Here is a 21,858-nt window from a genome sequence, read left to right as displayed (position 1 = left end):
AACGTGGCCTGTAAAGAAAAATACAGAAGATGTCTACAGAAAACACGACTTTATACACTAATATTAAGTCAGAAAAGAAAACTGCAGCGTGATCAGCTAAGTAATAGGAAGAAAAAACAGTTACAGATCACTAATCAATGAAAAAGCACGATAAACAAAAGTCCATAGAAATACGTGTTGTAAGCAAGGCCCCAGTAACAGTCTACTGTATGTTGAGCTATCCTCTGATCCTGCACAGCACAACAGGCGCTGTGAGACTTCTAAGGCTTCATCCGTTTGTATATTTAGGTACAGTCATTTAACTACAGCCCCTGAAGCGTGACGTCCGAACCGAATGTGTTAAAACAAAAAAAGTGTTCTGACAGAGTGAGAGCTATCGCAGGTTTTAATGCTACATCAGCTGAAACGACAGACAAACAGCAGTACAGTATATAAAGACTAATTTTAACAGTATAAAACATCTCCATTTAAATGTATCTGTTTATTAGGGAAAGTGTTTTTTGTTTAGTAGTAGTGTCATTTATGTGTGGTTAGATAATAGATGTACAGCACATCTGTAAGTCTCTAGAGACTTCCCGTGTTAGCATCTATGTCTTACAAAAAAACTTCAGTTTAACTTTGTATCAATTGACAATAATGATAGCATTAAAAAAACTAGAACCTTGTCATCAACTATGCTATGAAAATAGCATTATAATTGTCGTTTTATTTTGAAAAGGGACAAACGCCTAAAAACAGCAGGTTAAACATTTGTGTGAATATGGATGCTAAATTTGAGCATAAACTAAGCCAAGCTTGGCTCAGGCCCTTGCTTAAAAAAAAAAAACAAGGTCGCAGCAGCCAGGTTTTGGACTGATAATTTCATCTAATAATTTGTTTCAAGTTATTGTCTTGTGTCCTACGATCGATAAACTAGAATTCTGATTGGAGTTGCCACAAATGCTGTGAAGTCTAGCAGGTAGCACCACTTAAACACATTTAGGCTCTTATAACCCAGTCAATATCAGGAGCCAACCAAACAAATGTGAGTTATTTAATGTAAGAATACACACACATAAAAAACATGTACGCACATGTTAATCAGGTTCAGTTGGAGGTTCAGATATGTGGTTTTTGTAGATTCTGAGAACATAAACTGACATTTGTGACTTATTTCCTACAAGTTCTCTATAATGTCTGAGTTTGCATGTATACAGCATTATATAGAGTATTACCAGCTATTACATGAGTGGATTAATGTGTGCTACATGGCAACTCCGAACCGAAGTTCATGTGTAAGCTAATAATACAAGCTGTGGCTCAACAGATCTAATCCTTTGCAAGAAATTGAAAGTTTAATATTGACAAATCCAATTTTCAATTGTGTTTCTACTGTGTTTTTAAAACAGGGGACAAAACAAAAGAAATAAAAAAAAACTTTGTGAAGATTTATTTTTGTAAGACACAGACATAAATCTAATACTTCCGCTGTGATCCAAAAATAAAATCAGCCCTAAATGTCTACAATGGCTTCACTAAACAGCAAATCTTCTCCCCTTCGTTTTCTTCTTTTCTGTGAAACTGACCCATCATCCACCTCCTCAACTCACCTCTACCCCCCCCCCCCCCCCCCCCCCGTTCCAACAAAACACAAACAATCCCGTCATCATTTTTTAGTCCTCCCCTCCGTCCCCACCCATACCTGCACTTTCCTCCTCTCTCTGTAGCTCAGTAGTGCCCCCTTAGCAGGAGTGAACATTACAGGCGCGGATCTCCGTCCGGACCTCACAACTTCCCTTTGCTCTCTTCTTTGCCACTGCGGAACGCTCCTGGATCCCTCCTCCGCAAGATTTGCTACAGTCTGTCCAGGCAGTCCTCAGCTGCATCCTGCAATCTAATGGAACAATTATAGACATTAGAAGAAAGTTCAGTATTACACAAAGATATATATTATACTAAAACCACATTTGTAGAAGCCCAATTTGCTTTAGCTTTACTCTCTAACATTTGTTCAGTGTACTCTCAGGCAGCATTCTCTGCTTTGTGTGTGCTCGAGTTCAAAGCTGTGATCATGCAGCCAGGTTTGAAAAGTGAATTTCAAAGTAACAAAAGCCTGCGTTCTTTGTAATGACCAGCAGGGGGCGACTGCAGAACTTGTAAAAAGATATGCAAAACCACAGGCGTCTATGAGAAAAATCAACTTGTTCATTCAATTCTGTCTTGATAATTTCAGCCAATCAGACAGCTCAGAATCTGTGGACATTTGGATTTGTATTTTATTTGATTTTTGAAATAGTATCTATTATATTTCCCTCTTAATCGAATTTCATTTTTACACGGACATTTTAATTGTCTTTTCTCTTTGCATATTTTGAGCTCTCAGGGCCACCGTAGAAGCATGCACATAACTATGGTCACTTATTGCTACTTGTACCCCAAACCAACCTGGCTGTTCCTCCACTGCTGGGTCTCTTCCCTGTTTACCCCGTCTCCTCCTATTTCCTCCTCCTCCTCCTCCTCCTCCTCCACCTCCACCTCCTCTTGATCTTGTCGAGCATTTCCTGATCTTGCATTTCTTCCTCTGGATTGTCTCAGGACAGGGACTGCCCCCAAACTGCGGCTCTAGTTTGACCATGCGGGTCCGAATGGTGTGGCCTTTACCGCAGGACTTGTTGCACTCGGACCACTCGGACCACTCTGAGACCATGCAGTCAACAGCTGGATCAATGGAAGGATGAAAAACATGTCACTTGTCAATTCTCTACCTTTACATCCTTACATATGACTCCACATATTGCAAATGTCTGAGGGTGACGTGAAAGGGGGCATGTTAAGTAATTACTGGAATGCACCGTGGGCAAAGAGAATAAATCTAGGTCTTTGGCTATGAATATATGGCAACATGATTGATGTGTGGTTAGTGTGGCAGCGCTGCTGGTTACAGTCCTGGAGGAAATCACTGATTAACCTGTCCTTTGTGTAGTTAAAATGATATATCTTTGCTGTAAATCATCATTTTCATCATGATACTTAATACAGTTATAACTACAGCCTGACAGGCTGACATCCATAGTTCCCCTAGATTATTTGTTATAGTTTAATTTGTAGTGAAACTGTATTAACTTTGCCCTAGAATTGGGTTATTATTAAACATCCAAAGCTCTTTTCATCATGATGTGCTGTCCTATATTTATGTTTTCCTGACACAAAGGGTAAATAAATCAGTGTGGAAGATGATGAAGGGACAATCATGTCTCAAGACCTGTTGATGAGATCCACAGCTCCACCAGTGACTCTTGAAACTAGCACAGAGTTGATGTAAGCAGTCACCAGTGTGAGTCTGTATATATAGACAAGCCAATCACAGTGGAATAAGCTACATTTAGCTGAATAAACGCCATTAAGAGTTACTTAAGGGAGCTGAAAAAGTCGTCTCTGCATGCTGAGCAGAGCTGAATGATGCTGCCTACTAAACTTACAACAAGGGTCAGACTATCAAACTTCCAGACCACATCATGTGATATGTTTGCTGTGGCCTAAAAGCACTTACGACACTCAGGCAGCATGCACTTCTCTGTCTGCACCAGCTCCTCATTGCAGTCTGCAGGGTCAGACTTGAGCATCCTCTGACGCGTTCGTACGCCCCGCCCGCACGTCACGCTGCAGTCGCTCCACTCCGACCAGGGCGACAGCATGCAGGGGATGGTGTCTGTGAACAAGTGGACGAGTGCACACCTTCAGAAGCTGCGCTTACACCCACACACACAGTGTTTTGCTCATTCATTACACTTTGCACTTACGGCACTCGGGCATCATGCACTTCTCCACTTCGGCTACCTCTGTTTTACACATGGATCCGTCTATGGGAGGCATCTTCACCATGCGTTCGCGTCTCCTCATGCCCAAACCACATGTGGCGCTGCAGGGGTCCCACTCAGCCCACTCAGTCACCACACAGCTGCTGGGAGCTGTGGGAGGGACCAAAGTTTCTCACATTGTCTTAGTGTCTCCAAGTTTAGACTGGAGCAAACACTGCTGATTAAAATGTGCCAATGTAAACAGAGCTGTTTGAAAATGTGTTCCACATATGAGACTAGACTCATATGCACTGCTATTTTAACCTGTCTACAAGGGGGGAACTGATAAGTTTGTGGCCTTGAGAGGACTTAAGAAAACATGAAGGATCATTTAAAGGATAATTTCTGTGTTGATTAGCGGAACTTAAAACTCAATAAAAGACTCACAGCATTCGTCATTAACGACACACTTCTCTGTCTCCTCGGTGTGGAGTTGGCAGAGTGAGCCGTCCTCAGGGTACTGTTTGACATATCGCTCCCTGGATCTCATCCCCATCCCGCAGGACACACTGCAGGCCGACCAGCTGATCCACTCGGACATCATGCAAGTGGATGGCTCTGTCCACCATGAAAAAAAGGAAAAAGGTTTACTTAGAACCTATTACAGTTTATTTTGTTCTGCATTTGTACATTGAAAGTGGACTGTTGCAGGTGCTGTAACAAAAAGTAGGTCCACCGCTGGATCTGACCATTTATTTGAATTGTCCAATTTGCCGTTAATGGTGGCAGCACTGTCGCCTCACTGCAAGAAGGTTCCTGGTTCGATCCTGACAGGGGCCTTTCTGTGTGGAGTCTGCACGGTCTCAATGTGGCTGCGTGGGTTTTCTCCGGGTGTTCCGGCTTCCTCCCACATTCTACAAACGTGCTTGTTAGGTCAATTGGTGCCTCTAAATTGTGACTCTAAATCCATTCAGCATTTGTGCACGATGGCTCACTGCCATGGCAACTCATGAGCCTAAATCTCACAAGGCTTCAGGGTCTCCTCATCCTCTGGTTATAGGACACCGAGTGTGTCGTCCTAAAGTTTAAAGCACCACTCTTTGTTCCTCAGAAACTGCTTTGACTCTCTGTTAACAAGGCCAGCTGCCTGAGGGACTGTCCTTTTCACAGCAGGGGCCTGAGGTACTCAGAGTCAATATGTATTGACTGCGTCAGCTGAGGAGTGCAGCTTTTCAACTTTAACAAGGCTCCACTCTGCTGTATTTTATCACCATTAGCTACCACGATCTCCCTATTCTTCACGCAATGCATGAGTCTAACTGCCTTTTACTGTCGTCCCCTCCCCCCTTGCAACACCTTTCTGAGCAGATAGTACATCAAAAGTAAGAAAAAGGTAGAGGCGATTATGCAGGAATACACCTTATAAAGCTTTTTTTTTGTTTAAGAAATGATGAATGAATCTCTCACACTTTCCACCTTTCAACAACAGCGTTGTTACTAGCCGTGGCCTAATAAAGCAGAACTAAGTGAATCATTAATAAAAGATACTGGTATCTCTGGCTGGGATGAGGCCTCCTGAGAGCCAACATGTTTCCCAGGAATATTAATCACCCTCAGAGTTGGCCCCCATCCCGCCCCAGCATGAACCCCACAATTATCAATCTCCCACCGCACACTAACGGAGCGCTAAATGAAAACAAAGGAGAGGTGCTCAGGAACAAAAAGCTATCCATGTTGCTGTCTGATAATCAATAGGTGGAGTAGTGAAGGGTGGAAGCATGTATGTGTGTGTGTGGACATCCTGCCAGCCAAAGAAGACGAGTGAGGAGGGGGAAACAGAGTCTGACTGTGCTGCCTCTCAGCATTTGTTCCAAACTGACAACTTCACAGAGAATCGTAGAAAAGCAAAGGTTTGTTGTGAGATCCGGTGTTTTTTATTTTATTGTATTGTTTTTTTCCTGCCAGTAAAAGAGCATCAAACTGACAAGTTTGACTGAAATCGGACCAAAAGTTTCTCCTTTGACAACAAGAGAAATGGAAGAAATGTGGAACAAATTAACACTAATTTGCTAAACTCAGCTTTGATGCTGGGATCAGCATGAACTGTGCGCACTGGTGTTGTTAAATATGCATTTGGATCCTCACACGTGATTGTTCTGAATCCTAATTAGCTTCGTGAACACACACGATTGTGTTAGCTTTAACATAACAGCGGACGTGTGGTGCGTTGATTTATTTTAGTCAAAGACAAACACAATCAAATCCCGATTTAAGCATCTTGGATGCAGCAGCGTTAAGAGATAATCCACAAAATCTTTCATGTTTCACAGAAAGTAATTAGGGTATCCAATCACTAATGTTTACTCTGTGTAATTAGGGATTGCTGCCATGTATTCTTTGTAGAACTATATCGACCAGTGATATGTGTGGCCTTCAGCTTTTAAGACGGATTTACACCAGGAGCGCAATGTAGTGTTTTATTTGGACAACATCAGAAAAGAAAAGGCAGGGAGAGAAAGTGGAAGGTGAAAAGCTGCCCTGTGTGTATGTGTGTTGATGGAGTATATGGAGGTTTCAGTAATGTGCTATATAACCCAGCCTGACACATGTAGAGAGGACATTAACCATCAGGTAAACAGGCAGATTACTACGTGATTTTGTAAATCTCGAGGGAGCTTGTAACATACGCACTGGTGTAAATCCGGTGTCACCCTGAGTTGCAGATTCTCCTTCCAATCATGTATCCACCTTGTATCCTTCAGTTTTCACACACATACACACACCAAAATCCTTCACAGCAATTACCACAATCTGCTTGTTATTTTGAATTAAATTGAACACACACAGAACTCTGGAACCACCAGCCAGCCAACCATTATGGCCACTTGCTTAAGATTGTGGTGGCCCCACTCAAGGTGAGGGGGTGATCCATCAAGGCATAGACTCCTCTAGACCTCTGAAGGTGTGCTGTGGTATCTGGCCCCAAGATGTTAGCAGGAGAGCCTTGAAGTCTTGTAAAATTGCGGACGTGTTTGTCCAGTACATCCCACAGATGCTGGATTGGATAGAGATCTTGGGGAATTGGAGGCCAAGTCAATCTAATTAAACCATTCCTAAATCATGCTTTGCTTTATGGCACAGTGCATTATCCTGCTAAAAGAAGCCACAGCCATCAGGGAATATACATTTTTCTAGGAAAAGTGTGTACATGGTCTGCCTCCACTGGCTTTCCTTTTTCCCATAGTGCATCCTGGCGCCATGTGTTCCCTGGGTAAGCAATGCACACGGCCATCCACATGCCCATTGTTGGCGCTTTTGGGAACCCTGGCTGGTCTGCAGCTGTGCAGCTCTATACACAACAAACTGTGATGTATTTTGACACCTTTCTGTAAGAATCAGCCATGGGCTGGTTTTTGGAAGGATGTGCTGTAACTAAACAGAAGATGTATCTGCAAAAGAGAATGATTGTCCATCCCACACAGAAAGGGTAGAGAAAACTGTGAGTTGAAGTTTTTTATTTTTTCTATTATAGGAATTGCTAAGACCTGCGAGTAGCCTTTAACTCGTTATTTTCGACTTGAGTGGTCCTATATAATTGTATTACGCTGCTGCTGCTGTAACATAACAATTCCTCCCCGAGGGATCAATAAAGTATATCTATCTATCAATCAGTCTAATTTGTAGCTGACCTTTGTCTTCAGTATAACTTAATACAGACAATGTGTTTCAACTTCAGAATCGGGGGTGTGCTGGAAAAAAGAGGTGGTAAAGTGTAAGAATATGAGTGAGTGGCATAAATGGCTCTGAAAGTGATGATCGGGGTCAGGTATATTGTAAATGTAGATAATGCAGTGTGATTCCGAAACACTAAGCTATTGCTGTGTTGAACTGATAATGACAGCCAGCAGAATACTGAAAATCCCAATTGAATTTGTTGCATAAACTCTATTTAGAGGTAGATAAATGTCATAAATAAGAGAGGTGTGTAAAACACTTCAGTCTTGCCCCCACCCCAGTCTGTCACAGTCACCACCCCAGTCGTCTAGCCATCACAATGTGGCGCTTTTTCCCCCCTACCTGCACTTCACCTGTCAGTGCTCATGTTGTTATGCCTAGTCGGCTTTATTTCCCCGCCACTGGGATAGTCTGTATGTCAGAGTGGGATTATACACTATTAATTTTTCTGACCATTTTCATCCTTACAGACACAAAAGACACACTATAGACTCTTGTCACTTGAAAGCAGCTCTTAAGTTACTTTCATAAAATGTGACTTTATTATAAAAAATGATTTTGTGATTCTTGGCCCAAGTTTTCTACTTTTTAGTGGAACAAAACTTTCCTTTTTGGCTGTGTTCTGAGGGAATTAAAGAGCAGTTACTTTCAATCGATTGAGGGGAAATAAGGAATTCTCAATGTTTGCATTTTGGCTGGGAGTGCTTCCACACAGTCAGATAAAAGAGCTGAAGATAGTTTACAGCCAAATCCTCCTTATTTGTATCTATTATACATAACTAACCCTCATCATGGATTGAATCTACTACATTTATACACCTATATTCTGTGTGTGTGTGTTTACCCTCCATACTGCATCCTGGGCCCATGCAGGGTTGAAAATCTTGAGTGTGTGGACACGGCACGCTGAGATCCAGCTGTGCCTTCAGCATCCTCTGCCTCATCCGGCGGCCTTTTTCACACGTAGCGCTGCTACACGCCGACCATGGAGACCAGCCTGAGTAGATGCACGTCTCTGGGGTGTCATCTGAGTAAGAAGGACAGAGGGATGGTGACTCTGTGAAGAATAATCTTTTTTTTCCTTTATTCCTTTATTCTGCTGAATGATTTGTATCACACGGTCAGCGCTGGCAGTTAAATTTGCTTTTACAAAACTTAATTTTCCACTTGACTCTGAAGTAGCTGAACTCATTTGTCAGATTGGGTGTGAAGAAAGGAGGGAGACGGGAACTGTGCTTTCTCTGATTATATAACACTGTATTCGGAGGTGATTACCACAGGTAGTGGACCACAAGGGGCCACAAAGTGACATCTGAGCAAGGGGGGTAGGGGGTGGGGAGGAAAGAAGAGGGGTGTGATTTGTGAATGTCATGTCCAATTATCAGTGCCAGCAGAACTACAAGAAGTAGCAGGGTTGCTGGCTACAATTAATAACACTCTCTTGGGGCTTCACACAGACAGAGAAAATGAGAGGAGAGGCACTGTCAGGCCACAGGGACAAACCTGAGTGGGTCCAATTCTCCGGGCTAACATGTTACGACAGAGGAGAATGAGGGAAGAAAGGAAATGCAGAGAGAAAGGCGAGAGGTGGGCTGATGTGTAGGTGAAAGTGGTGAAGCTCCAGGCAGATCAGTGAAGGAGGAGGAGGGGGGCTGAATGGATATTGTGGTGTCATCTCACGCTGAGACAAGGTAGACAGGTGGAGGAACAGAGGAAGGGAAGTAGGGGGGAGCAAATGGCTCATGACTGACCGAGGAAGACGTTTATTAGGCGGCAGGAGATCCTTGTTAAGGATTCTGCTGTGTGAGCAAAAATTCTGCACCCTGCCCCAAGCTACGGCCAGTAAAAATAGGTATAAAGCAAAAACACTGTCATCCAGCAGCCTGTTCTGTAGGTTAAGCAGACTCATTCTATTACTGTGAGATGACAGATCGGAGCCCTGTATGCTCACAATATACAATACACAGACAAGTGTATGTGGACAGTCTGCCATCAGATGTTTCTGCTGGCTCCAAGAATTTGTGAAGTCTACTTAAGGGTGATCACGTCAGGAGAGGCAGGTGTTTTCATACCAAACAAGAAAGACTATTTCTTTCATCTTTTTTTTAGTTATCTAAATACTCATTATATGATATAAAGCTGCAACAATTAGACGATGAATGGAAACTGCATCTACTGCTGATCACGTAGACTGCAGCATTAAGAGTTTAAGTTAAGTTTAATTCTTAAATCTTTGTGAAAAAAATAAATAAAAATCATCTAAACATAGCAGGTCTTAGTATAAGGCAAATGGAACTTCAGACAACATATAACTTTTTCACTGTGACATTATTTATTTATGCAAATAAAGCCAAAAAAAAACATGTTCATACTGAGTCCCGTCTTACTGCTTCCCTAGAATTTAATTCGTTGAGCTGCAGCAGGTGCTGCTGATCATCAGTCCTTGATGAATTGATCATCAGCAGGTGTACAGACCTCTATAAAAACATAAACACATCAATCTGGAAAGACTTAGTTTGAAAACTATTTTTAAACTATTTGGACTTCTACAGTGAGATTATCTTATATTATGTATATCTACCGTCAAGAACAATGGTGGAGGGCTGATAATTTTGGCTTGTTTTGGAGCCATATGTCTGCTAAATTCTAAGACCCACTACAGTCAGATGATTTTTGTTATGTTTTTGTTATGTTTTGTTGTGTTTAACACTTTTTTGCTGGCATATTTGAAGCCCTCGCACAGCTTCCTGTCACTGTCTTAAGTTGAACATGTGACATGGGACATATCACAATTTCCTCCTTGAGCTGATGTCTGCAACTGAGGAACAATGTCAGCTTTAGACTACATGAATGTAGCTCAATTGTGACACTTTGCTGATGTGGATTTAGCATCTGGGACCCTCTAGGACACCTACAGAAAAAGTCTTGCATGTCAGAAATGTGTGCATTTGCCTGCCCTGTGTGTCACGCCCATGTGCCCATGGATGCTGGGAAAAACGTTTGTACATTTTCTTTTTATAAAAAAAACAAAAAATTTACAGAGAGCATGACTACAGAGTCAAAAAGGCAGCAACCAGCAATCCAATGAAATATGCACACATTCATGGACTGAAATATTGACTTCATACTGCGTTTTTATGAGAACAAGCTGCTGTGCAGCTTAGCTTATATTGACAACATTTTAACATTGTTTCCATGCCGGAGTACAGGTGCGCAATTAAGTGTGCGCGTGCACCAGGGTCTGTGCTGCATCACACAATGTCAAACACACTTGATAAGAGGCAGGGTGTGCTTCAGACGCAACGGGGAGTCCAGCTTCACACAGCAGGGTGGAGACAAAGCCTTGCCAGATGTGCATCGTGACTATCTGACCTCTCATCTGAGTCTACCCTGTGTCTGTAATGAGCTATGTGTGTGTCCTTGAGCATCATAAGACACTGAATCCCCACAGTGCCTGCTCAGTAGAGTGAATGTTTTGCAAACAGGGGGATCTGAAGAGACTGCAGGTTCCAAGAACGCAGAGGAATGCACATAATGACAGGTTTGAAATCATTGGCTCCACAAAGGGAAAGTATTGAGTCTTGTTTGGGTTCTTTCCCTGTAATCAGGTATGTGTTTGTGTGTGTGTATACCTTCCTCCTTCTCCTCCTGTCCAATATCAGCTACTATATCATCTATGGTGTCGGGCACTACGTTGCACTGCTCTCCCTGTAAAGAAAAACGGAGGTCACACACACGCTATGCCTCCTCAGAAACTTTATGTGTGATGTCAGCAACACTTTTGTCCATGTACGGTTTATCAGTTGGTTCCACATAGAGTTTGAAATGTGAAAAAAACCTTACCTTTCTAGCAATTCGTTCTACCACCAGCCTTGCCACGGGGGTAATAGCTCCCCCCTCTGGGTCATAGAATGGGCTCTGGGGGTGGTCCAAACTGGTCAAAGGTCGGATCTTCTCCTGAGGCAGGGTGGGCTTGTTTGGCGACTTAAAAAAAAAGAAATAAAAAAAGGTGTTGCTCATTTAGACACGTGCACAGATATCGTGTATATATCTTTCAGGTTCTGATGGTTAATGGCTGACAACTGTCCTACTTCTGTCCCAAAATGAATGAAAATTCAGGCTAACTCAGAATATTGTGCACATTATACAGACAGGTATTGTGTTACTGTGTCCTGAGTGGATACAACAAAAATGATGCTTTCATTTTTGTGGAATGTCAAAAAAAAGCGAGCATAGTTGCTTCTGCAGTATAATAGATATGCTAAAAATACATATATAATATACAATTATAGGGCGTGATGTGTTACAGCATATAATCATAGCATGTGAGCAGGTTATCTTTACTTTAAATGTACCTGTAATGACAAGAAAAGTCAAGATAAAGGAGGCCTGCTCTGAAATATGTAACATTCCATTTGAAATGTAACAAGTATGTCATCTCATGTGTTTGGTAGTCTGAAGTGAAAAGACAGTACAGTCACTGACTGCAACTCTTTCTGGTATGCCCAGTAGGGGTATAGTAGGGGTAGAGACTGGGACATGACTCCATTGGTAAAGCCCATATTAGGACATTTCTTTTATTCCAGGAGGTGTGGATGCCATTATGTTCAATCAAATGATTGGCTAGAATTAGATGTAAAATATGTCATCCACACCACTTAGGAGCTATAAAGAAAACCATGCACAAAACGGAAACAGAATAAAATTTATTGCACTGCAATGCCATTTATGCCATGCCATGCCATGCCTTTTAACACTACAAATGACCAATTTTAACAAGTTATTTCATCATAGGAAAGGAAAATAATGTTTAAGTGTATTTTAATCTAATCAAATCAAAGTTTTTCAAGCTCTAAAAAGGCCTTTCCTATTATTTCCCTTGGTAGACGTCAAAGTGAATCTAAAGGTAAATTGGCTCCGACGGCTCTTTAACCGTCAGGGGGAAAAGGACGTGCACAAAATAAGATGCACAGGGTGAAGATTGGGCCGTGATTTGAAGGGGAAGTATTCCCACCATTGTGCAAATCATGCACTCGGCGTAAAATGGGGTGGGTGTGTGTCCTGGAGGAAAACATCTGCTCTTGTATATTGTGTATCAGGCATGCCTGAGGGAAGAGGGAGGCTCTGTCCTCCACTGAAGAAAGGCTGGAGTAATCAAAGTTAAACAGCCAAAATTTGGGGCATGGGAATTATTTGTGGGACGAGAATACTAATCCATTAACAGCATTATATAGTGAATGCATGCCTGTGAAACAGGCTTTTAGAAGAAGAACAAACATCATTCCTTTTGAGGGATGGAGCTGCAGAGCAGCACTAAGTCCAATTAATATCAAGTAATAATAGTACAATAACCTTTTGATTGTATTGGCAGGTGTAGGAGTCACCTGCAGTCACTGTTTATCTATAAGCCCCCCTTGGTCTAAAGCTTGATTTATGTTTGATGTTTATGCATGCATCATTTATAACCCTTTAAACAACCATTAAAAAAGAGCTTCTCAGCATTGTTTCCAGGTGTGTGTGTGTGTCCAAAAAAAAAGAAAAAAAAAGACAAAAACAGTGACAGTAATGATATATTCTTTTGTTCTTTCTCTCTCTGTCATTTTAAGTTTCCCCACCAACTTTTATAAATGTATGCAGCACGAGTGAAGATTACATCCTCATTTACAGCACTATAACAATGATATTGATGATTCTGTTTGTAGTTTCTTCCCCGGGTGATGCATGCAAATTGTCATCCTCCTTCTCTTTTTTACCCTCTTTTTTACCCTTTACATTTTTCCTTAAAGTACCCTGACTGTACTTCCAGGTCTCTGTCTGAGGGTGGCAGTCATTTAAAAGTAGGGTAGGAGATTTTATTCTGATGCACTTTTTGTTAAATTAGTGTAACTTCTCTTTACAATCCAATAGCAACCATTTAGTTCGGCAGTTTCGCGTTAAAACGAAGAATATTAATCATCTGTGGAAGCTATAAAATGCTAAAAACATCAGCCAATCCTACGAGGCGCCCCTGCGTGTATAGTTGGCTGGTTGTCACTCTCTTCCTGCTGTGGCCGAAGTCACAGACTGGTTGGGAGGCGTGGCTTCGGGGTGAGCTCCGAAAGAAAGGGGCGTGTGTTTACTTTCAAAATCTGGATGACTCTCACTGAGTTTTCAAAATCTCCTACCCTACCTTTAAAGCACGTTGCACGTATGAGTACAGGATGCATATATATAAACAGCTTGTAAACCTTGAAAGCTGGACAAACAGAAATCAGTTCATAGTACACATTTTTTTACATAACTAAAACCAAATAAGGTGTCAGTGATGGGTCCACATCAGGCCTGCAACTCTTCAGAGCCTGCATTAGGTCAATGCAATAGGTCTGGTTTTTTGCGAGTGGGGTTTTTGAAAGGTATTTACCACCTCCCCACTGCAGGATAAGCTCGTTGCTTATTCATGAGCTTGTAAACTATAAATAAATTGCTGTAGTCTCCAAACAGCAGGGTGAATATGGATGAGCACCTTTTATTCCAAGGGTGCAGAAAACTAAAGTCTGTCAGAGTTAACAGACAGGTGGAAGTCAAGAGCACTGTGATATAAAGGCTGCTTACTGCCAGCAGCCATACAACTAATAATAATATGCAATATACTTTAACTGTCAGCTTTATCTCTCAGACTTCACCTTAATATATTAAGAAACCAGAAATAGCATTTGTTTTGGCATTACAGATTGCAATGTCTAACCAGGAAGCATCCACGTGTGTAACGACATAACTCATCCTCACATTACCCTCTACGTTTAGGACATCACCTCCTCTTGTAGGTTCAAGGCATTAAAACTACTTGGTTAGGTTTTGGACCATAGACTGTGTATAAAGATAGACAATGTGGTTCTGCCTGTACCATTGTACCATTGAACGAAGATGCTATCTGTGCAGCAGAGGTCTACAAGCGCAGCCACAATTTCATTGCCCAATCACCCATGCACCACTGTGTTGCTGACACCCCTCACTTCAACTTTTTTGCACTGCTTGGCTTCTCTGTTGGCTGCTGGCTGCAATATTACTTCACTAACTATTAGCTTAAAACCCATAAACCCCCTTTAGGAAAAACTTATTTGATGGAGTAGGTGGGCTTTATGACCTATAGGAGAGATTTGCCGAAGCCTACAACACACAGCCACACACTCTGGACCCCCAAACACAACAGCTTATGGAGCTTGCAGATTTTTTTCAGGAACAGTATAGGTCCAGCCTTATAACCTGTTGTCCTAACATGGGACAAAAGGGAATGTTGCACATATCTGTTACCTCATATGTGACTCCACTGTCTGTTCCTGCATCCCACGGGATAAGATCTGTCACCAGTTTCTGCACCCAGCCGCACTCCTTGGTGCAGAGATCCTCTCCTGACAAGCCCACGTTCCAGTCCGGACTGGGCCCGAGCATTGTGAGGAAGGACATCAGGTGACGGGTCCGGTCCACCGAAAACTCAGCGGACGGAGCCGCTCGTCTGGTGATACAGATCATAATCGTTAATAGCCTGTTGTTGTAATGAAACAGCCCAATAATCTCATTTAAAAAAAAAACAGTGCAGTGCTTGTGCAATTTGAGTTATAAATACCCAATTTTGATGTCATGACCTCTGACCCACGCTGCATGGCTAATTGTTGGATAATTACATCTTCGAAATACCCAATTAGAGGCAGAAAATTGCTAATTAGGACACATTCTTCTTCCATGTGTATGTACAAAAGGTGTTCTGAATACAATACTAAGGTGATTTAAAGTTCTTTTAGTATTTTAATTATCACATCTTAACCAAGACAAGTGCCAACGCTGCTGTTTCAGAAAATCTTGACAACCGTGCATACAAAATTGAACAAAATGAGTGAATGTTTCACACTCACAGCGAGTGTATGACTGTATGTGTGCGTGTGCAAGAATGTTCTCATTAGTAAAAATAATAGTGGCACAATATATCGCAAATGACAGACAACGCTAGGAGGGGTAATTAAACAGATGTTTGGTGAAAGATACAGTACATTACTGAGTGTGTGTGTGTGTGTGTGTGTGTGTGTGTGCCCATTTAGTGCTGAGGGCTAAAACTGTGATAAGTTTCTAATTGCTCTTGAACTAATTCCAAAGAGTGCACAGGATGCCAGAGAGTGAGTCTGCTCAGACAAGTCAGCGCGGCTTTCAAGAGGCGAATAAATAGAAGCCATCATTACAAGAATAAGCTGAATAAAATTCAAAAATAACAATACTATCTGGGTTCTAAAATTAATTTATGGATCACTGAAGCGTTTTATCCGTTGCTCATTAGGGGGTTGTAGAAATGTCATCGTTGCTGTGGACCACTTTGCAGATATCAACCCTACACTGCATAACTGCCATGTTGGAAAGAGACGTCATCTTGGAACTAGAGTCTGTGCACTAGAGTTTGTGAAGAGATGCTACAGTACTGTTCCATTAGATATCATGTAATCTATTTTTATATACAGTCTATGATATTAACAGGGAACACAAAACCATATTGTCAGGATTTAGTTCAAGTCAGTATTAAACGTACACTCAATGCAGATGAATTCAAGACTAAAGTTCAACAAAAGGTGAGCTTTATTAATAAAAGCTGACTAAAATTATTATCCAAGAATTTAAACAAACTTAGAAGAACTCTAAACAATAAAAAAAAAACAGAGGACCCAAAGACCACAACTAAAAGCCAATCACCTGGGTAGCATCACGGATAGCAAAACAGACGGACTGGCAAAGACAACAAGTGTTTTAACAAGACACAGGTGAAACACATCAGGGCGCGGCAAGCAATCACCATGGAGGGAAACCCGGGGAAATAAAACACAGAAGCATATACAAGGAGAACAGGACTTCCAAAATAAAGCAGGAACCACGACCAAAACCCATGAAAACAAACCCCACAAATACACCTAAAGAAACTAGAAATACAACTAGAAACCAAGGATCACAATGTAAACAAACCTAACAAAACTAGGGATCATGACAAATATACTGAAAAAAACAATGTGCAAAGACATGCCATTGAAAACGAATAGAATTCCAAGAAGTAGAATTTAAACATAGCTAAAAAATAGCTGCCTGACTATATATATATATATATATATATATATATATATATATATATATATATATATATACACATATACATATACATACATATATACATATATACATATACACATATACATATACATATACATACATATATACATATATATATGTATTATAAACTATATAGATACTGGGGTAGCTAATATACTCAACAGAAACTGATTTCAGCTTTAGAAAACCCCTTTAAATGAACAAATCATCGTCATCAACATCTGTCCATCCATTATCTGAACCAGCTTCATCCTGCAGTAGCCTACAGGGTCATGGGGGGATGGAGCCTATCCCAGCTATCTTTGGGTGGGAGGCGGTACATCCTGGACAGGTCCATTATCAACATATGTACTGCAAATCCTCACAACACAAGTGGAAACTCACAACAGATTAGAAAATGTTTTCATGGACCTTAAAAAGTGATGGATCAGAATGTAACAACAGCAAAAGGATAATAAATAATGGATGCAAGATGTTCAAATAAATCTAATTTCCCAACAACACTGATGAATAGTGAAGAACTTCAATGTCCATAAGTCTTGATAACAAGCATGAGCAGCACAGTCGAGTGTTCACCCATGTTGTAAGTATCTTAATTTGGTGCCATTTTGTCTATTTGCCTGCAATTTCTGAGGCTGCAGCGTGGTGAGCTCTTATTCACCAGAAAAACACTATAATAAACTTCAATTCAAACAAGAACATGACAATCATGACAATGATATATTGCTTTAAGGGCTGTATCATTTTTCATGTACTGACTAGAGACAATTTAAAACTGTAGAAAGCATGTAATCCATAACTATTACATTCATTTTAATCTATCAGCAGCATTTGCATGTCAAAATTGAAAATATGACACATACATTATCATGCCTCAAAATCTTGAAATACTGCACCACCATTGATCAGTGTCGGAGGAATATGTCATAATAATGTGTTCAGATTGAAGAGCTACCACAAACTGTTTAGGCTGACTATATCAACAGGTATACATGTGCTGTGCTAGGCTAAAGCAAAGCATCACTGCTTGGCTCTCCCATCCATTCTACAATATCTTCTCAAATGATAATAAACAGCACAACATTTAATATGTTGTCCACTGATGGAGATCTGGATTGGGTTACTTCATTTTGCAGTTCCTCTATCTATCAACCAACTCTGGCCTAGGGATGTCACAAGAAGTCATACAAAATTCTGAAAAACCACTTGTTTTTTAGGATTCTGTAGGCAGCATATGTATTGAGCCTGAAACTATTTTCTGCACACAGCGTATTTTATTATTGACACGAATGTCCTCAAACATTACTGACAGCATATCGTATTTTTTAGGCCTGAAAGAGTGACCACTGAAGGGAGCAGATCTGACAGTCAGGAAGCATCTTCAGCTCTCTAGGAGCAAATTATAAACATTCAAAGTTAATAGTTTAACATTACTATGTATTAATAGTCCCACACTCTCTAATAAACACAGAGAAAATGGTTTTGAACCATCATTTCTGAAAACTAATAGGACTATAAGGAGGTCATGACAGGTTACCTGCTTTGTGATACAGCCCCATAATACTATTGTGGCTATATAATAGAAAATAAATTACTTTATAACAAAGTTTATTTTTGTGCAGATGACTGGGAGGGTAAGAAGAAGTGAAAAACAAAACTATGGCAGGAATACCATTTTTATGTCAGTTTAAAACCCCTTCACCCCAAGCCTATTTTTAAGTCATCAGCTTGAAAATGGCATGCCCAAAATGAATAGAGTGTATCTCAGTACCCACAAGGTGTATTTGAATACTTTTGGTGTCATAATAAAGGCAACACCTGGGAGATTTGCTCAGATGTGTAAGTATTATTGTATGCTTCTGGCTCTTTGTAAATTAAGATGGCACAAAGCAAAAATGCAAAAGCAAAAAATCTTCTCATCTGTTGAAAATTCACATTTTTACAATGAATATCTTCTTGAAATGATGCAGTTGAAGCTGTATCAAGCTGTAGCTAAGCTTGTGGACATTATCTCTGCCAAGTTTCATTTCATTCTAATTAAGGGAAACAAAATTACAGAGGATTTAGTCCAACCTATGTAGACACAATTTTTAAGATGGCCGCCCTTCACATGTGTTTTGGTTGGGTCAGCACGTGTAAACCGGGACTGTTGTCTCCACGGCAACCATACGCTGACAACTTGCTCCTTGCGTCTCTTGGAGCTAATTGCTGATTCTTTGATTCCTGAGATCTTGATATATTTGTTCACCAATGAAATCTATGCCAGCGTTGATTTGTTTATTTTGTTGAAATAAAAGGGACATTTGTGTTTGATTGGACAATGGATGCCATCAGATGTGTCTTGCATTGGAGACACTCGTCTTGTTGCCATAATTCCACGAGTTATTTTTCCATTTCCGGCTGCTGCAATGTTTGTGAGCTGCACAAACATCCGGGTGTTTGCGCTTCGAGGTCTGCTGGCTCTAATTGGCTGTTTCAGCAGATGCAGTTCATCCAGGAGGCATACATATCCAGCATGTTTTCATAACTAGACAGGGGAGGCCCTCACTTTATGAGCAGAAGATCGTTTGTCCAAATAACCTGGACAGATGCAGCAAACCAAAGTGAGCCGTGCACATGGTATATCCTTTTACTATTAGTCTGATTATCTTTTTTTTTTACTGTGGTATGGAAATAGTATATTATGACCATTGTGAAGTATATTGAGTCTGCAAGTTTCTGCTATGTATAATCCTAAACTGTATATAAAGATAGACGATATGACAGCTCCCTAAAAGTGTTTTTTTTGTCTTTGATGAAAGTATTTCCATGCACCGCTTCTACACTTACAACCATATAATACATATTAGCGTGATTATTGACAGAGCACGTCATGATGTAAGAGGCTTCAGGGAGATTTGGCAACATTTTTCGGAGGAAGGAAGTGCCACAATCACATTTCAAATTGCTCCTTTAACACAATAACTTGTTTGATTTACTACCATATCTCTCACAGAAGTGCCTTTTCACCTTAGTGACACTGACATTGAGCGATACTTACAGGTTGAGCGGCTGCCATGCCGGCCACTGAGCCTTCGTCTTAATGACAGTCAGTACTTCATCTCCCTGCAGAGGAAAAAAAAAGACAGTGAGAGAGGAGTTACAAGACGTAATTTGTCTCTAAATGGATGACTATAAGGGAACAAAAAAGAAACACTGACAGAGAAAAGGCGAGAATTGACATGACTGTGGGGTGAGTACTCTCATCCAAGGACAGCAAAGTGTATTCCACATTTTCAGAGGCTTAAGAGCCTGGACAAAGTGTGTCTCTTATCAGGACAAAATGGCTCTGTGCTGTTTTATAATAGCCGTCTGTCATTCTAGTGAGGCACCTCGCTTGGAGCACCCACCGCTCTCTATAGTCTCTCCGTAACATTATGGCCACTTTATCTCTAATGCATCGCATCTAATTATTCAGCCAAAAGCAAGAAGACAAATGATGGATTTAGTGCAGAGCAGCACTTGATTAGATGTGAATTAGAAAGTCCACGTGTGTCCTTTCTGCTTTAATAAGAGCCCTTATTGTGTTGTCTCCATCTTTTTTCCCCTCACACACACACCTACACACACGCACACACCTACACACACACACACACACACATATTTATGTACTAGGGGTGGAACAGTTCACTAATTCCACGGTTTGGTTCGTATCATGGTTTTAAGGTCACGGTTTTTAGTTCGGTTCGGTTTACATTGTTGAGGTTTTTTGTATTTTTAACACTGAGCACAAAATATATATCCTAATTATACAACATTCAACATATTTAAGAATCAGTTCAGTGTTTCCCCTATTATTATATCAGTTCAAGTCAATTTCATTTCTTTTTAATTTCTATATAGCACCAGATCATAACAGAAGCCATTTAAGATAACCTTTCCTATAGAACAGGTCTACACCAGAGAGAGTCACTAGGTGCTTTTGATTTAAAAAAACGTTGGAAAGCTGCCAAATGTAGCGAGCCAAGTTGCCAACACTTCCATGCTGTGGTAAAAATTCCTCCCTGCATTACTTGATGCGCATGTCCAGAACCGAACAGAACATGCGCCCCGAACCGAAAAACGTGTACCAAACGGTTCAGATTTTTTTCCTGAGCCGTCCCACCCCTAGTATGTACACACTGGGTTTCAGCTTGGAATAAGCCAAAAAAAGTATTTTTTTCTGGTTGACCAAAGGTTCCACGATCGCCTTGAAAGCCTTCCCTGGGGCAAAGTGTGTGTGTGTGTGTGTGTGTGTGTGTGTGTGTAGGTGTGTGCGTGTACATACATGTGTATTGGCTAGTGGGTTGGGTTGACTGCATGTATCTATGTGTGGAAGTCAATTTCCATCTCCTCCCCAGAGCAGCCTGGGGCTCTGAGACCTCACCCCGCCCTCGCAGACATGCACAAACACACACTCACAAAGATAAGCAGACGAATATACAAGACAGCCAGAGGGACAGAAAAGAAGCGTCGTCTCTGCATGCAGGCATGGAGTCAGATTCATAAATGGTATTTTTAAGAAAGGAAGGACATAAAACTACTAAGTACAGATATAACAATGAAAGACATTTTCTTCTCCTACTTGCAGCCATGCTGGTTAGCTAATTATCTAACTCTCAGCAGTGCATAATGGATTTTAGGATAGTTCTAAGTTTAGGGATGTAGCAATGAGACTTTTTCAGACCTCATAACGATACCCAATCTGATATTGTTTCATGTGCAGTAGTTTGTCCTATGACTAACTGTGAAATACCTTTACCTCGCTCTATGGTATGTCTACTGGCATGGCTTTGCCTCGAGCAGGAGCGGGTGATCATGGGAAAAAAATGACCAACCCCAGCGATTAAGCTTGAGTTAGAGCGGCGGAGCAGTGCATGGAGAGTGGTAAGGAGTCAACAGCTGCGGCTCAAAATCAGGTTTCAGATGGTCACTACCAATGAATGAATGAATGATCTTTATTGTCATTATGTACTGGGTACAATGAAATTCTGCAGAAAGGTTATTCCTTAATGGGGAATAAAACCCGGGCCACAACGGTGACAGTGCTGAATATAACCACTAGAGCACCAGGAAGATATCACATTAGGCAGAGGGCTGATATCTGATCTGAACTGGTAAAACTGGCATGTCAGGTCAGTAGAGGGAGGAGAGCGCTATGACTGATTTGTATTATTTATTTAATAAAATTTTAATAATTTTAAGTTTA

At 41.0% G+C, this 21,858-nt stretch overlaps 1 protein-coding gene across 1 annotated transcript in view; it reads right to left on the bottom strand.

Annotated features, from left to right (window-relative positions):
- Nucleotides 1-21: 21 nt before the first annotated feature.
- LOC114437359 (spondin-1-like) overlaps nucleotides 22-21,858 on the bottom strand; it is a 78,536-nt gene continuing 56,699 nt past the window's right edge. The window contains exons 7-16 of the mRNA XM_028408007.1: nucleotides 19,672-19,736; nucleotides 14,802-15,003; nucleotides 11,355-11,495; nucleotides 11,144-11,219; nucleotides 8,356-8,538; nucleotides 4,224-4,394; nucleotides 3,780-3,947; nucleotides 3,530-3,688; nucleotides 2,425-2,697; nucleotides 22-1,873 (exon numbers count right to left, since the gene is read on the bottom strand). Of these exons, the coding sequence (XP_028263808.1) occupies nucleotides 1,722-1,873; nucleotides 2,425-2,697; nucleotides 3,530-3,688; nucleotides 3,780-3,947; nucleotides 4,224-4,394; nucleotides 8,356-8,538; nucleotides 11,144-11,219; nucleotides 11,355-11,495; nucleotides 14,802-15,003; nucleotides 19,672-19,736 (1,590 nt within the window). The 3' untranslated portion in view covers nucleotides 22-1,721. The remainder of the gene's footprint in view (nucleotides 1,874-2,424; nucleotides 2,698-3,529; nucleotides 3,689-3,779; nucleotides 3,948-4,223; nucleotides 4,395-8,355; nucleotides 8,539-11,143; nucleotides 11,220-11,354; nucleotides 11,496-14,801; nucleotides 15,004-19,671; nucleotides 19,737-21,858) is intronic.

The sequence above is a fragment of the Parambassis ranga genome, chromosome 6, assembly GCF_900634625.1.
Source record: "Parambassis ranga chromosome 6, fParRan2.1, whole genome shotgun sequence".
NCBI lineage: Eukaryota > Metazoa > Chordata > Actinopteri > Ambassidae > Parambassis > Parambassis ranga.
The sequence above is the reverse complement of the archived record's forward strand: the minus strand, read 5'-3'. Positions and strand labels throughout refer to the sequence as shown.